Consider the following 17,268-nt stretch of genomic DNA (forward strand, 5'->3'; position numbering starts at 1 on the left):
AGATAGATAGATACTGTACTTTATCGATCCCCAAGGGGAAATTCAGGAAGGATTGGACATTTTCTTACCTGGAGGTGCCACTATAATAGCCTACATAAAACAGTCTGGGTCCATCTTGGGTATGGGTCAGGCAGATGGAGCCATGTTTGGCTGTGTGTCCCTGTGCAGGAGCGCTGGGAGAGCGCGGTGACCGAGCTGGACCTGCAGCTGAAGCACATTATGGGTGACACCATCATCTCCGCCGCCTTCATCACCTACTGCGGCCCGCTGACCGCCGTCTACCGCGAGACCCTGGTCAAGACCTGGCTGGAGGCATGCCGCCGTGCCGACATCGCCGCGTCCGAGGACTACACCTTCATCGGCACCATGACCAAGAAGAATGAGGTAGCCCGGAGGGCCGTGGATTACACTACTGCTTAAACACTGACCCGTACAGTAGTGATTTGACTAGACAATGGCCTATGCTGCTTTTTTCTTGTTGTGTTAGCCGTGCTATTGTCACTGATAGATTTGAAAACGCAATCTCGTACCTTTAGGTGCAGCACTGGCACAACAATGGCCTGCCTTCCGACCAGACCTCCACGGAGAACGCCATCATCATAAAGAACGGGCCCCACTGGCCGGTGATCGTGGACCCCCAGGGAGAGGCCAAGCGCTGGCTGATCAAAAAGGAGGGAGTGGGCCTCTACAAGGTCCAGGCATCCAACCCCAACTACATGAAAACAGTGGAGCGAGCCATTCGCATGGGGGATGCTGTATTGATCCAGGTGTGAGGCTCCCCCTTTTGTACGCACACACCCAAACTCCATGCACAACAACTTGCATACTCCCCGAGCACATCCCATATTCCCATTAGACTGATAAGTCAATAGAAAGAGTCAATAAAAAGGCATTTTAGAGCTAAACGTAGTACCTAGGTCTGGGGAACCTTAGAAGTAAACTGCTCACAAAAAGTAAGGAAACTTGACTTTGGCCCATTATATCTCCCCTTTAGTAATACCAACTAGTAAAGTGGTTCATCTCATTTTTATCGTTGATTTGTCACCTTTACAATGAGGTATAGCTTGTAAGCATAGGGCAATCATGGAATGAGCAATACAGCCAAATGTCTGAGTAGTGCCAACCAAAAATGTGCCAAAATGGCCAGTAAGCTGCCAGACATCTCGTTTTGGCTTCAAGTGCTACCAGGTGAGTTTAGATACCGGGATGAGATTCTGGAGCCAGTGGCAATTCCATATCTCCAGAATATGGGACCAAATGCCATCCTCCAGGATGACAACTCTCGCCCCCATAGAGCTGGGATCATCAGAGAGTACCTCCAGAATGTGGGAGTGGAGAGGATAGAATGGCCTGCCGTGACGTGAGTCCAGACCTCAACCCAATTGAACACTTGTGAGATCAGCTTGGGCGTGCTGTACCTGCCAGAGTCACCAACAGAACCAGGTTGGCTGACTTAACAGATCCTTATCGAGGAATGGAATGCCATCCCACAGCAGAATATAGCCAGGTTGGTGACCAGCATGAGAAGAAGGTGCCAAGCTGTTTTGGCTGCATATGGATCCTCTACACACTACTGAGGACCCTGACACTGAGTATAAAATTAACGAATGTATGCCTAACATGTTTTGTTTTCCTCATTGCTATGGGAGAGTGCAATCGTCAATGCTTGAAGTAACAAAGGTGAATTCAAACAGCATGACAGGCCATTTTGGCACATTTTTCATTGGCACTACTTACACGTTTGCTTGTGTTACTCATTCCATGGGAGCCCAATGCTTACAAGCTGTACCTCATTGTAAAGGTGACTAATAAACGATGAAAATGACATAAAACACTTTAGTGATTGGTATTATTAAAGTGGAGATATAATGGGCCAAAGTCAAGTTTCCTTACTTTTTGTGAGCGGTTTATGTCGAGAGGACTCCTACTGTAACTCACAAAGACCAATTCACAGAAGATTGGAAATCAGCAGGTTGTATCATTCCACGTTCCACGTCTTAAAATGCACATGCACAGTCACTTATATAAGATCTCAATCAAAATAATTTTCCCATCAGGACTTAAGTGAGAATGTGGACCCATGTCTTCGACCAGTATTGGTGAAAAACATCACCATCCGAGAGGGACATTCCTTCATCAAGATTGGAGACACTGAATTTGAATACAATTCCAACTTCAGGTAATTTGTCTGAGATTTCCCAAGTCACTGGCAGCTGGTCTTAATAGTCAGGCATGCTGCATCTTGCACCCTTTTATTAGTAAACTGCATGATTAAACATCATCTGCATCAGCAGAAACAATTGTGTGAACCACGACCACTGTGCCTATGACATGTCCACCTTTCATCCAACTTCTCCCTTTCCTGGTTATGTAAAGCACCTTGAGACAATTCCAGTTATGCTGATGCTGTAAACTGAACTGAATTGAATTGAATTGAATTGAATTGAATTGAATTGAATTGAATTGAATTGAATTGAATTGAATCAAATGCACATCCAGACTGTACCTGACCACCACGCTGCCCAACCCTCACTTCCTGCCGGGAGTGTGCATCATCGTCAAGCTGGTCAACTTCAACGTGGAGTATGAGAGTCTGCAGGAGCAGCTGCTGTCCAGCGCATTCAAGCTGCAGCAGCCCGAGCTGGAGCAGGAGCACAGCCAGCTGCTGCACACCATCATCGCACACCACTTTGAGCTCCACCAGCTGGAGGAGAGGTCACTGCAGCTGCTGCAGGAAACCATGGGTCAGTGTGTGTGTGTGTGTGTGTGTGTGTGTGTGGTGATCAAGTCTGTGATTCTCTAATTTAAGAGGTATGGTTTCTGTTTAACTATGCTGTATTTTAGTGCTCAAGCAAGCCCAGGTGAATTTGAAATTCAGGTGAATTAGTTAGAAATATTTGCGTATGTTTGAAATGTTAGTTTAGAAATATTTACGCAGGTTAGAAATGTATGTTAGAAAAATTAGAAATTTTATAAATGCACTTAATTAGCACATTTGTTTTTCATATAGGGAATATCCTGGATGACCAGTCTCTCATTGACAACCTGAGAAAGACCAAGGAGACCTTCAACCTGATCTCACAGCGTGCCCAGACAGCCAAGGACAAAGACAAGGAGATTGGCGAAGTGCGCAAGAAATACCTGCCCATCGCCAGTCGCAGCACCGACCTGTACATTGTGCTGACCGAGCTTACCCAGATCAACTACATGTACCAATTCTCCCTGGAGTGGTTCTTGGACAAGTACACGAAGGCGGTGCAGTGGGGCAACGAGGCGCTGGAGATGTCGGTGGAGGGAGGGACGACGCAGGTGTGCCGCACAGTCAGCCGCACCGACTTCGAGACAGTGGACTTCAGTGGCTACCTGGTCTCAGTGTTGGATCGCATCACTGAGAGTATCTACAAGGTAAGTTCAGGGTCGCAACCCCCCCAGATAACAGTTTGTCTCTTTCCCATGGTGTCCCCCAGGGCTCTGTTCTAGGACCTCTACTCTATTATCTACATCCTCCCGCTTGGCCATATATTACATCAACATGGCAAACATTTCCACTGTTATGCTGATGGCACTCTACAACCAATCTAATCTACAACCCAAATTCAAAATTACATGTATTTTCCATGAAATAGTCAAATATGTGATTTTTAACATTTGATATGTTGTCTGTGTCCTTTTTGTAGCTTAATATGAGTTTACAAGATTTGTATATTATGGTTATGGTTATGGTTATTTAGCAGACGCCTTTGTCCAAAGCGACATACAAATAAATAGCAATACAAATTAAATAACAGTGAACAATTACAAAAAAAAGGAGAATAGCAATATTATCAATACAACAATCATTTAAGCACTAATCTAATGAGAAATAAAACAATGAAATGACAAAAGCAATCAAATAAGTCACTCAGTTAATTATATAATAACAGTAACTATAGCAAGGTATGGCTAAATTTAAGGACAATAGCAGAATAAATGTAAAATTTTAACAATGGACAAATTATAACAAAACAAAAACTATTATACAAACCATAACACATAACAAACACTCAAAAGACTAAGTGCATATTAAACAAATATTATCACATTTTGTTAGAGGGGATGCATCCCCTCTATTGAAATCCGGTCGCTTCTTCTTATTAGAGGGGATGCATCCCCTCTATTGAAATCCGGTCGCTTCTTATTAGAGGGGATGCATCCCCTCTATTGAAATCCGGTCGCTTCTTATTAGAGGGGATGCATCCCCTCTATTGAAATCCGGTCGCTTCTTCTTATTATTATTATTCTTTTTACCTTTTTGTGCGCGCTATTCAGCCCGAACCGCTTAACGTACAAACTTGGTTGAAACACCGTTCCGTAGATCTTCCAAATATCTACTAGACAATCTATTTGACATTTTTGAGAAGTTTATACTTTTTGAGATATTTGTAATTAAAAGTGTATTTTCCCCCCATAGACTTTAATGGAGAATGTGATGTCATAATTGGCCAGAACTCTCAGTTCCCAGTCTAGTTAGAACACTGCCCTGTGAATCCAACTGTCACTTTTAATCAAAGATTCTAGAACAGAGCTCCACTATAGAATCTTTTGCCTCTGGCTCTCCCTGAACTACACATAGGGTGCGTTCGTAAATTCAATCTGACACTCTGAAAAATAGAATAACGCTCTGAAGTTCGAAAAAGACGAGCATTCTAACTCCCAGTGAATTTACGAACGATTATTTGTGTTTATGTTTAGCCTACAATATGGACGCCACTACGGCACTTTTGAAACAGGGTTTATGTATTATTCAAAACTCAATTCCACTGATGCAAGAGCTTTCTTGACAGTGATTATGAAGAACAATGTGAGAGCAGTTATTTAAACCGTCTACATAATCTTGATGAGCAACGCTTGTAATGTCAACTTGGAAACGTTCTTCTAGCACTAGCACTAAAATGCTAACCTGTTAACGTTACGTAGGTAACTAGATTCGTTACTAGCTGACTGATGTGACGTCACACTCGGCTACTCTGTCCTTTCACCTGGAGTGCCCAGAGTACGCTCTGGGCGCTCCGAGAGTGTGACGCTCTGAATAAACGAACGATAATTCCATCCACACTCTGAATTTACGAACGGTTAAAAACGTTTCAGAGTGTGCTCGGAGCGCTCGGAGTGCAATTTACGAACGCACCCATAGTATAGAAGTGTTTCCTGTGTGTCAAAATAAAAGTCTACCCAGCAGATTGCATCCCCTCGTGTAATTCCTCGGGAATTGCATTTCTAGTTACAGTGCATGAAAATGCACTGTACTGTTCTTCCTAGGCTTCAACTTCAACTTTTTATTATTACAGTGCATGAAAATGCACTGTACTGTTCTTCCTATTCTTCTTATTATTACAGTGCATGAAAATGCACTGTACTGTTCTTCCTAGTCTTCTTCAACTTCTTATTATTCTTCTTCTAACGCACGCAATTCAGCTTCAACCGCTTAACGTAGAAACTCCATTCAAACTATGTCGCGTAGGTCTTACTTACGCGATGTGGGCTTTGTATTTTTCAACTTTGTAACTTTTATACTTTTTAAACTATTACTTAAAAACTATTACAATTTCCCCCATAGACTTAACATTGCTCATTATGACATCACGGCAGCAATTAGAATCTTATGCCAGGTGGCCGGCCACCTGGGCACCAACTGTCAGTTTCTCTGGCTTTAAGCATGCAGTCTCTCAGAAGACTACATATCCTTTTAACTGTTTCCTCTGTCCACAACTGTTTCAAAATAAAAGTCCTCACTGCAATAATACACCATTAAATCATTTAACCATTGAAACTACTCAACTATTTAACTGTTCAACCATTACAACTGTCAGTTATCATCAACTATGCCTCCAGTCAACTATATGAAACCTCCATGTACCTAGCAACCAACATAGCAACCATTAAAATTAAGCGTTTATGACCGTTTCCATAGCAACCAACATGATTACACTGCAGTAACTTCTTGTTTCCTGATAGTGGCCACAATGAATACCCTTGCAACAAATGTTTAAAAATAAAAGTCCGCACTAGCAAGTTAGCTAGTTAGCATGGTTAGCATAGTTAGCATTTTTAGCATAACTGCTAGAAATTATTGGCTAAGTTAGCTAATCAACCTGGTTAGCATGTTTAGCATAACTGCAAAAAATCATCAACTAAGTTAGCTAATCAACCTGGTTAGCATTGTTAGCATTTTTAACATTGTTAGCATAGTTAGCATTTTTAGCATTATTGCTAGAAATCATTAGTTAAGTTAGCTAATCAACCTGGTTAGCAATGTTAGTTTAAGTTAGCATTGTTACCATAGTTAGCATTGCTAGCATAGTTAGCATTTTTAGCATAACTGCTAGAAATCATTAGCTAAGTTAGTTAATCAACCTGGTTAGAACTGTGAGCATAGTTAGCATAGTTAACATTTTTACCATAACTGCATGAAATCAGTAGCTAAGTTAACCAATCAACCTGGTTATCATTGTTACCATAGTTAACATTTTAACATGAATAGAAATCATTAGTTAAATTAGAACTGGAATGTTTCAGCTTTAAACTGTCTACCTTCACACCATCAACTCTCTGTAAACTATGCAACTACCATGTTTACCCTAGCTACACCTTAGTAACCATATCTACATTATCTATCTATTTTTGCATTTTCATGCACTGGTAATTCCTTGGAATTGCATTTCTAGTTCTTCTTCTAACGCACGCAATTCAGCTTGAACCGTTTAACGTAGAAACTTCATTCAAACTGTGTTACGTAGATCTTGCTTAGGACATTGGAGGGATGTATTTTTCAATTTTGAAACTTTTATACTTTTTAAACTATTAGTTAAAAACTATTACAATTTCCCCCATAGACTTAACATTGCTCATTATGACATCACGGCAGCAATTAGAATCTTACGCCAGGTGGCCGGCCACCTGGGCACCAACTGTCAGTTTCTCTGGCTTTAAGCATACAGTCTCTCAGAAGACTACATATCCTGTTAACTGTTTCCTCTGTCCACAACTGTTTCCAAATAAAAGTCCTCACTGCAATAATACACTATTAAATCATTTAATCATTAAAACTACTCAACTATTGAACTGTTCAACCATTCCAACTGTCAGTTATCATCCACTATGCCTCCAGTAAACTACATGAAACCTCCATGTACCTAGCAACCAACATAGCAACCATTAAAATTAAGTGTTTATGACCGTTTCCATAGCAACCAACATGATTATACTGCAGTAACTTCTTGTTTCCTGATAGTGGCCACCATGGATACCCTAGCAACAAATGTTTCAAAATAAAAGTCCTCACTAGCAAGTTATCTAGTTAGCATGGTTAGCATAGTTAGCAAAATTAGCATTTTTAGCATAACTGCAAAAAATCATCAACTAAGTTAGCTAATCAACCTGGTTAGCATTGTTAGCAAATTTAGCATTGCTAGCATAATTAGCATTTTTTAGCATAACTGCTAGAAATCATTAGCTAAGTTAGCTTATCAACATTTTAACATGAATAGAAATCATTAGTTAAGTTAGAACTGGAATGTTTCATCTTTAAACTGTCTACCTTCACACTATCAACTCTCTGTAAACTATGCAACCACCATGTTTACCCTAGCTACACCTTAGTAACCATATCTATATTATCTATCTATTTTTGCATTTTCATGCACTGGTAATTCCTTGGAATTGCATTTCTAGTTATTATTAAACTTCTTCTAACGCTCGCAATTCAGCTTCAACCGTTTAACGTAGAAACTTCATTCAAACTTTGTTGCGTAGGTCTTGCTTATGCCATATGTGCTTTGTATTTTTCAACTTTGTAACTTTTATACTTTTTAAACTATTAGTTAAAAACTATCACCATTTCCCCCATAGACTTAACATTGCTCATTATGACATCACGGCAGCAATTAGAATGTTACCCCAGCTGGTCAGCCACCTGGGCACCAACTGTCAGTTTCTCTAAGGCTCCTCTCTGAAGACTACATATTCTGTTCCCCTGTATCCTCTGCGCACAACAGTATCAAAATAAGTCCTCCTAATTCCATCCAACTTTATATCCATTCATCTTCTTCAAACCATTCACTCATCCACCCATTCTAAACAGTCTGCCTATCAACAACATCAATTAGACGCTCTACATTGAACTTTTAAACAATCTACTCTGTCTCAGGCTGGCTCTCTTAAGACTAGCCAGTTAAATTGATTACACCTGTATCTGTATCCACTACTCTCAGTAGAGAGCTGTGTCTCTCCATTCTACAAGAATATAAGGCACATTCCATCCAACATTCTATCCATTCATCTTCTTCAGACCATTCACTCATCCACCCATTAAACTGTCTATCAACATCTATTAAACAATCTGTCTATCAACATCCATTAAACTCTCTGTCTATCAACATTAATTAGACTATCTACATTCAACTTTTTAATTATTTACTCTGTCTCAGACTTTAAGATACTGGCTCTCTTAAGACTAGCCAGTTAAATTGATTACACCTGTGTCAACTACTCTCAGAGAGCTGTATCAGTGTCTCTCTTAACAAGAATATAAGGCACATTCCATCCAACCTTCTATCCATTCATCTTCTTCAGACCATTCACTCATCCACCCATTAAACTGTCAATCAATATCTATTAAACAATCTGCCTATCAACATCCATTAAACATTCTATCTATCAACATTAATTAGACTATCTACATACAACTTTTAAAGTATTTACTGTGGGTCCCTCTCAAGCAGCGTTTATATGTCCTCCCTCGCTCCTCGATCCTCAATGATCTACATAAAGAAAGATAGAAGAAGGGCTAGACTATCCCATTGTTGCCGCTCCATCATTCTTTATGTAGATCAGTGAGGAGCGAGAGAGGACGCGTAAACGCTATGAGAAGCACCTTCTGTCTCAGGCTTTAAGCATACAATCTCATTAAGACTACAGATCCTGTTTCACTACTTCCTCTGTCCACAACTGTTTCAAAATAAAGGTCCTCACTGCAATAATACACTATTAAATCATTTAACCATTGAAACTACTCAACTATTGAACTGTTCAACCATTCCAACTGTCAGTTATCATCCACTATGCCTCCAGTCAACTATATGAAACCTCCATGTACCTAGCAACCAACATAGCAACCATTAAAACGTGTTTATGACCGTTTCCATAGCAACCAACATGATTATACTGCAGTAACTTCTTGTTTCCTGATAGTGGCCACCATGGATACCCTAGCAACAAATGTTTCAAAATAAAAGTCCTCACTAGCAAGTTAGCTAGTTAGCATGGTTAGCATAGTTAGCATTGTTAGCATAGTTAGCATTTTTAGCATAACTGCAAAAAATCATCAACTAAGTTAGCTAATCAACCTGGTTAGCATTGTTAGCAAATTTAGCATTGTTAGCATAGTTAGCATTTTTAGCATTACTGCTAGAAATCATCGGTTAAGTTAGCTAATCAACCTGGTTAGCATTGTTAGTAAAGTTAGCATTGCTAGCATAATAAGCATTTTTAGCGTAACTGCTAGAAATCATTAGCTAAGTTAGCTAATCAACATTTTAACATGAATAGAAATCATTAGTTAAGTTAGAACTGGAACGTTTCATCTTTAAACTGTCTACCTTCACACTATCAACTCTCTGTAAACTATGCAACCACCATGTTTACCCTAGCTACACCTTAGTAACCATATCTACATTATCTATCTATTTTTGCATTTTCATGCACTGGTAATTCCTTGGAATTGCATTTCTAGTTCCACTTCTTCTTCTAACGCTCACAATTCAGCTTGAACCGTTTAACGTAAAAACGTGATTCAAACTTTGCTACGTAGGTCTTACTAAGGAGACCTGTGCAATGTATTTTTCAACTTTGTAACTTTTATACTTTTTAAACTATAAATTAAAAACTATTAAACATTTCCCCATAGACTTAACATTGCTCATTATGACATCACGGCAGCAATTAGAATGTTACCCCAGCTGGTCAGCCACCTGGGCACCAACTGTCAGTTTCTCTCAGGCTCCTCTCTGAAGACTACATATTCTGTTCCCCTGTATCCTCTGCGCACAACAGTATCAAAATAAGTCCTCCTAATTCCATCCAACTTTATATCCATTCATCTTCTTCAAACCATTCACTCATCCACCCATTCTAAACAGTCTGCCTATCAACAACATCAATTAGATGCTCTACATTGAACTTTTAAACAATCTACTCTGTCTCAGGCTGGCTCTCTTAAGACTAGCCAGTTAAATTGATTACACCTGTATCTGTATCCACTACTCTCAGTAGAGAGCCGTGTCTCTCCATTCTACAAGAATATAAGGCACATTCCATCCAACATTCTATCCATTCATCTTCTTCAGACCATTCACTCATCCACCCATTAAACTGTCTATCAACATCTATTAAACAATCTGTCTATCAACATCCATTAAACTCTCTGTCTATCAACATTAATTAGACTATCTACATTCAACTTTTTAATTATTTACTCTGTCTCAGGCTTTAAGAGTACTCTGGCTCTCTTAAGACTAGCCAGTTAAATTGATGACACCTGTATCAACTACTCTCAGAGAGCTGTATCAGTGTCTCTCTTAACAAGAATATAAGGCACATTCCATCCAACCTTCTATCCATTCATCTTCTTCAGACCATTCACTCATCCACCCATTAAACTGTCAATCAATATCTATTAAACAATCTGCCTATCAACATCCATTAACGTTCTATCTATCAACATTAATTAGACTATCTACATACAACTTTTAAAGTATTGACTGTGGGTCCCTCTCAAGCAGTGTTTACATGTCCTCCCTCGCTCCTCGATCCTCAATGATCTACATAAAGAAAGATAGAAGAAGGGCTAGACTATCCCATTGTTGCCGCTCCATCATTCTTTATGTAGATCAGTGAGGAGCGAGAGAGGACGCGTAAACGCTATGAGAGGCACCTTCTGTCTCAGGCTTTAAGCATACAATCTCATTAAGACTACAGATCCTGTTTCACTACTCCTGTTAAACTGTTTCCTCTGTCCACAACTGTTTCAAAATAAAAGTCCTCACTGCAATAATACACTATTAAATCATTTAACCATTGAAACTACTCAACTATTGAACTGTTCAACCATTCCAACTGTCAGTTATCATCCACTATGCCTCCAGTCAACTACATGAAACCTCCATGTACCTAGCAACCAACATAGCAACCATTAAAATTAAGTGTTTATGACCGTTTCCATAGCAACCAACATGATTATACTGCAGTAACTTCTTGTTTCCTGATAGTGGCCACCATGGATACCCTAGCAACAAATGTTTCAAAATAAAAGTCCTCACTAGCAAGTTAGCTAGTTAGCATGGTTAGCATAGTTAGCATTGTTAGCATTTTTAGCATAACTGCAAAAAATCATCAACTAAGTTAGCTAATCAACCTGGTTAGCATTGTTAGCATAGTTAGCATTTTTAGCATTACTGCTAGAAATCATCGATTAAGTTAGCTAATCAACCTGGTTAGCATTGTTAGTAAAGTTAGCATTGCTAGCATAATTAGCATTTTTAACGTAACTGCTAGAAATCATTAGCTAAGTTAACTAATCAACATTTTAACATGAATAGAAATCATTAGTTAAGTTAGAACTGGAATGTTTCATCTTTAAACTGTCTACCTTCACACTATCAACTCTCTGTAAACTATGCAACCACCATGTTTACCCTAGCTACACCTTAGTAACCATATCTACATTATCTATCTATTTTTGCATTTTCATGCACTGGTAATTCCTTGGAATTGCATTTCTAGTTAAACTTCTTCTTCTAACGCTCGCAATTCAGCTTCAACCGTTTAACGTAGAAACTTCATTCAAACTTTGTTGCGTAGGTCTTGCTTATGCCATATGTGCTTTGTATTTTTCAACTTTGTAACTTTTATACTTTTTAAACTATTAGTTAAAAACTATTACCATTTCCCCCATAGACTTAACATTGCTCATTATGACATCACGGCAGCAATTAGAATCTTACGCCAGGTGGCCGGCCACCTGGGCACCAACTGTCAGTTTCTCTGGCTTTAAGCATACAGTCTCTCAAAAGACTACACATATCCTGTTAAACTGTTTCCTCTGTCCACAACTGTTTCAAAATAAAAGTCCTCACTGCAATAATACACTATTAAATCATTTAACCATTGAAACTACTCAACTATTGAACTGTTCAACCATTCCAACTGTCAGTTATCATCCACTATGCCTCCAGTCAACTACATGAAACCTCCATGTACCTAGCAACCAACATAGCAACCATTAAAATTAAGTGTTTATGACCGTTTCCATAGCAACCAACATGATTATACTACTGTAACTTCTTGTTTCCTGATAGTGGCCACCATGGATACCCTAGCAACAATTGTTTCAAAATAAAAGTCCTCACTAGCAAGTTAGCTAGTTAGCATGGTTAGCATAGTTAGCATTGTTAGCATAGTTAGCATTTTTAGCATAACTGCAAAAAATCATCAACTAAGTTAGCTGATCAACCTGGTTAGCATTGTTAGCAAATTTAGCATAGTTAGCATTTTTAGCATTACTGCTAGAAATCATCGGTTAAGTTAGCTAATCAACCTGGTTAGCATTGTAAGTAAAGTTAGCATTGCTAGCATAATTAACATTTTTAACGTAACTGCTAGAAATCATTAGCTAAGTTAGCTAATCAACATTTTAACATGAATAGAAATCATTAGTTAAGTTAGAACTGGAATGTTTCATCTTTAAACTGTCTACCTTCACACTATCAACTCTCTGTAAACTATGTGTGGCGCCCCTAAGTAGGTGACCACAGGTTTGTTTTATATTTGTTTATTTACTGTATTTATATTTACCTTATTCACTTAGAACGGCACTATGCCTGGTAGGACTTTTATTTTTATACAATAGAACTTTCAATGAGTGATGCAGACTGACGTTCCACCTGGGGTTGTTTTGAGTGGTGGACCCCCCGCGGTCACTCACTTCAGAAGCAACTTCGTGACCAAACACTTACATCGGTGTCTGTCTGCTCCTCATTTCTTTTCTCCTGTCTTACAGGTTAGTGCCGGGTAAACTGTCCCTCCTTGTTGTTGATTGTCAGCTCTGTATTGATGTTTGTCTGACAACCTATTTTTATGTAAATTGAAACTTCATTACTTTAGTTTTACATTTAAATGTACGAGATCGCTAGCTGAGGTAAACTTTCAGTTGCCGTCTCGCGAGCTAGCTCTGGCGGCAAAGAGAAGTAGCCTACAGTAGACGTTAGCCGCCGTCTTTAGCTAACTGGCTCATAGGCATAGTATTGAGTCATGTATTTGACAGTTAGCCTAGCATAGTAAGTTAACACACTCGGTTTTCAAGAGATTGCTATCTTACGATGTTTAACGAGCACATTTATAGTTAGCACACTCGGTTTTTCAAGATTGCTATCTTACGATGTTTAGTGAGCACATTTAAAGTTGACACACACTGGTTTTCATGATTGCTATCTTACGATGTTTAGTAAGCACATTTAAAGTTGACACACACTGGTTTTCAAGATTGCTATCTTGCGATGTTTAACGAGCACATTTAAAGCTGACACACACTGGTTTTTATATACTACGATAATCTAGTTCATTGAGTATTTGTGTTATGAGACACGGGATAATAAACAAGAGTATAACATTTTGACAAAGGTTTAAAGATACGGTTATATGAGTGAATACACGGTTTTAAAGAAACAGTAATTTTGTTAATGTTAAAGATGCACTGATTTGAACATATAAGCGACAGTTTAATGATTATAGATATTGATAACTTGATTTAATGATTTATTCGAATTACATGAATGTTTAATATAGTCATGAATACTGGAGTGAATGATATTTGATTTGAATGTGAGTGGGTTACATGTAGCCTAGTATTTAGCACTGAGTGCCTTAATGAGAAACGGTTTTGTCGGTGTATGTTCAGTATGGATAGTGTCAGTGGTCTGCCAGGCAGCTACACATACAGTTTCCATTTAAAGTAATGGTATAGCCATTTAATATTGCACAGTTCAAGCAAAGTAGCCTTTTATTCATTGATGTAAACATGATTAGTATTGTAAAAGTAATTTAACTTGTGGTATTTTATCAGTATTGATATGGATGTTAGTTATGGGTGAATGTAATGTAATGTATGAATGGAATTGTATTTGTATTGACATGTCACACCATAATACGCTTGTATTGGGGCTTTATAAGAGTCATTGAGGATTCAAAGTATATTTTATTGATTGATTGTTATTTAATAAAGCAGAAGCAACTTCGTGACCAAACACTTACATCGGTGTCTGTCTGCTCCTCATTTCTTTTCTCCTGTCTTACAGGAATATTTATTATTTGTTGCCACGGTCCTGACCGGGACTTGTAACATATGCAACCACCATGTTTACCCTAGCTACACCTTAGTAACCATATCTACATTATCTATCTATTTTTGCATTTTCATGCACTGGTAATTCCTTGGAATTGCATTTCTAGTTATTATTCTTTTTCTTCTAACGCTCGCAATTCAGCTTGAACCGTTTAACGTAGAAACTTGATTCAAACTTTGCTACGTAGGTCTTACTAAGGAGACCTGTGCAATATATTTTTAAACTTTGTAACTTTTATACTTTTTAAACTGTAAATTAAAAACTATTAAACATTTCCCCTTAGACTTAACATTGCTCATTATGACATCACGGCAGCAATTAGAATGTTACGCCAGGTGGCCAGTCCAGGTGCAGCAGCTCTCTCTCTGTAGCTGCGTTTCCATTGACCATTAAATTGCGCAAATTAAGAATTGCGAAAAGAAATGTGGTGAATGGAAACACACACATTTCGAAAAAACTCACATTTTTCGATAAAAAGTTTTTGCGCTCGGGTGAGGTGGTATTTCGAGCGTATCGAAATTTGTATATTTCGCAAAACTGCAATGGAAACACTTTTTTCGCATCTAACGAGTCACGTGATCCAACAACCGGATGTTAGGAGGAACGAAACCGACGAAGAAGACTGATGACAGGAAGTGGCTCGTGTCATTCTAAAATGTTGAATCCACAGCTCCTATGTGAACTCGCCGACAACACTTTCTCAAAAATGCTGCATACGCAACCGCTCAACTAGTTTTGTTTACCCATAGCAACAACGTTGCTATGCTTTGCTGGTTTAACCAGGGTTTAACGTGATGAGAACGGTGCTGAAAGAAATCTAGATTCTAGATTCTAGTTCTAGAAACTAATCAACTGGGCTGATCTACGAAATATTCCACTGACATGGCTGTGACATGATTTAAGCATAGGCCTATAACAAACTCCTGTGATTGATATGTAATTTTTAATTTTATGTTTCTGCCCCATCAAAACGTAGGCCTCCTCCGCTGATGGCTTATAGCCTAATGACTGATAATCAGTGTTAGTGCCGTGGTGGCAATTTGAATGCATTTAGTGTAAATCTGGGTTATGTTGATAACTGCCATGTCTCCTAATGACTTACAGCACGCGAGAATACACGAGATTTTAATTTAGTTAGCTGAATGTAATGGAAACACCGCAATTGCGAAAATTGTGATTTTCGACATTAAGACAATATCGACAAAGTTTTTGCGCATATTTGTAATGGAAACGCAGCTTCTCTCTCAACATACACTGGCTCTCTTGAGACTACATTTTCTGTTCCCCTGTATCAACATAAGTCTTCCTAATTCCATCCAACTTTCTATCCATTCATCTTCTTCAAACCATTCACTCATCCACCCATTCTAAACAGTCTGCCTATCAACATCAATTAGACGATCTACATTCAACTTTTAAACAATCTACTCTGTCTCAGGCTGGCTCTCTTAAGACTAGCCAGTTAAATTGATTACACCTGCATCTGTATCCACTACTCTCAGTAGAGAGCTGTGTCTCTCCATTCTACAAGAATATAAGGCACATTCCCAGTGCCGGTTCAGCCCTCCATGGGGCTCTAAGCAAAATCCTGCTAAGGGGCCCTCCACCTGGGCCAAAATGTAACCATTTTTTTTACAGTTGCACCTGATACCTCAGTGTTCCCAATTCAATCATCCCACCCCATCTTGTCAACAAAAGTTACCAAATATAGTGTTTTGCCCATAAAGGACTAGGAGAAAGAAAATAATTGTAAAAATAATTGAAAGAAAAATAATTGTATGTGATTGAATCACCTTCACAGCTATAAAAGCAGTTTTAGGGTCTGGGCTGCTTCATTGTGCTAGTAGCCTACTCACTGAGGCTGACCTGTGTTTGTCAAAGACATAGGCTACTGAACTGGCTTCCCCTGATTTCCTTCAATATTCGTTTTTTCAAACATAGACTATTTAAACAATCATGTTAATACTTCATATAGGCCCTACCCTAGGCCTAATTCACGATGTGCATCTATTGTCCAGTATGCAGCACAGAAAATCAAAGTTAATCCATTAGGCTACTTTCCATTTTGCATGTTAAGTAAGAAGGCTATCTAAACCAAAGAAAGCTTGACTGATATTGTAAAACAGTAAAAGCATTTACTTGTTTTAAAAATGTATGGGAAGAGTGAAATCACCGATTAGGGTAGCCTACTGTCATCTCGAGCACACATGAACGTATTTAAGATACGGTTAGTAGGCTATTAGGATACCTCCACCTTCATTGGTGTTTGTTCGTGTGTTAGCAAGATAACTCCAAACGTTATGGAAGGATTTCGAATTCAGGAAAGGTCTGAAATGACTCAAGGAAGGATTACATTTTGGGAGTAGCCTAATGCGCACTTGGGCGGAGGTCTGCGCTCTTGGAGTGCTTAATTTATTTATTTATTTCAAAATGTAGCCAGTCGCCGCGACATTCAAAAAAACGCAAATTGTGGTTATATTTCACAACTTTTGCAAAGAAGATTACTCTGACTGGGAAAGGCTAGCAAGCAAGCCACAGACAGATCATGGGATTCACTGCCCTGTTAGGCCAGCAGCAACACGCGCATCAGAGATGCAAACAAATGGATCAGTTTGGCTACTCAGATTATTTGTTGACATTAAACCGAGGAACGAACACAAGTTTACCCGACTGCTGTTCCCGCTGTTCATTCTCGTAACGTTTCTTCCTCTGTTTGTAATTCGGTTTCATGATGATTGTCGCTATAATAACTGTACAGTAGCCTGCCTGTCGCTTGACTCAGGGGAGACGGGGGAGGGGGCCTTCATTAACTTGCGGGGCCCTACGCAACTTG

General features: G+C 39.0%; 1 protein-coding gene across 1 annotated transcript in view; it reads left to right on the plus strand.

Moving 5' to 3' along the window:
• Positions 1-17,268, plus strand: part of LOC134067987 (dynein axonemal heavy chain 6-like) — a 37,013-nt gene that overhangs the window by 2,898 nt on the left and 16,847 nt on the right. Inside the window, exons 9-13 of the mRNA XM_062523479.1 lie at positions 169-384; positions 537-767; positions 2,058-2,179; positions 2,500-2,744; positions 3,011-3,405. Of these exons, the coding sequence (XP_062379463.1) occupies positions 169-384; positions 537-767; positions 2,058-2,179; positions 2,500-2,744; positions 3,011-3,405 (1,209 nt within the window). The remainder of the gene's footprint in view (positions 1-168; positions 385-536; positions 768-2,057; positions 2,180-2,499; positions 2,745-3,010; positions 3,406-17,268) is intronic.

This window comes from Sardina pilchardus, chromosome 20, assembly GCF_963854185.1.
Source record: "Sardina pilchardus chromosome 20, fSarPil1.1, whole genome shotgun sequence".
Classification (NCBI taxonomy): Eukaryota; Metazoa; Chordata; class Actinopteri; order Clupeiformes; family Clupeidae; genus Sardina; species Sardina pilchardus.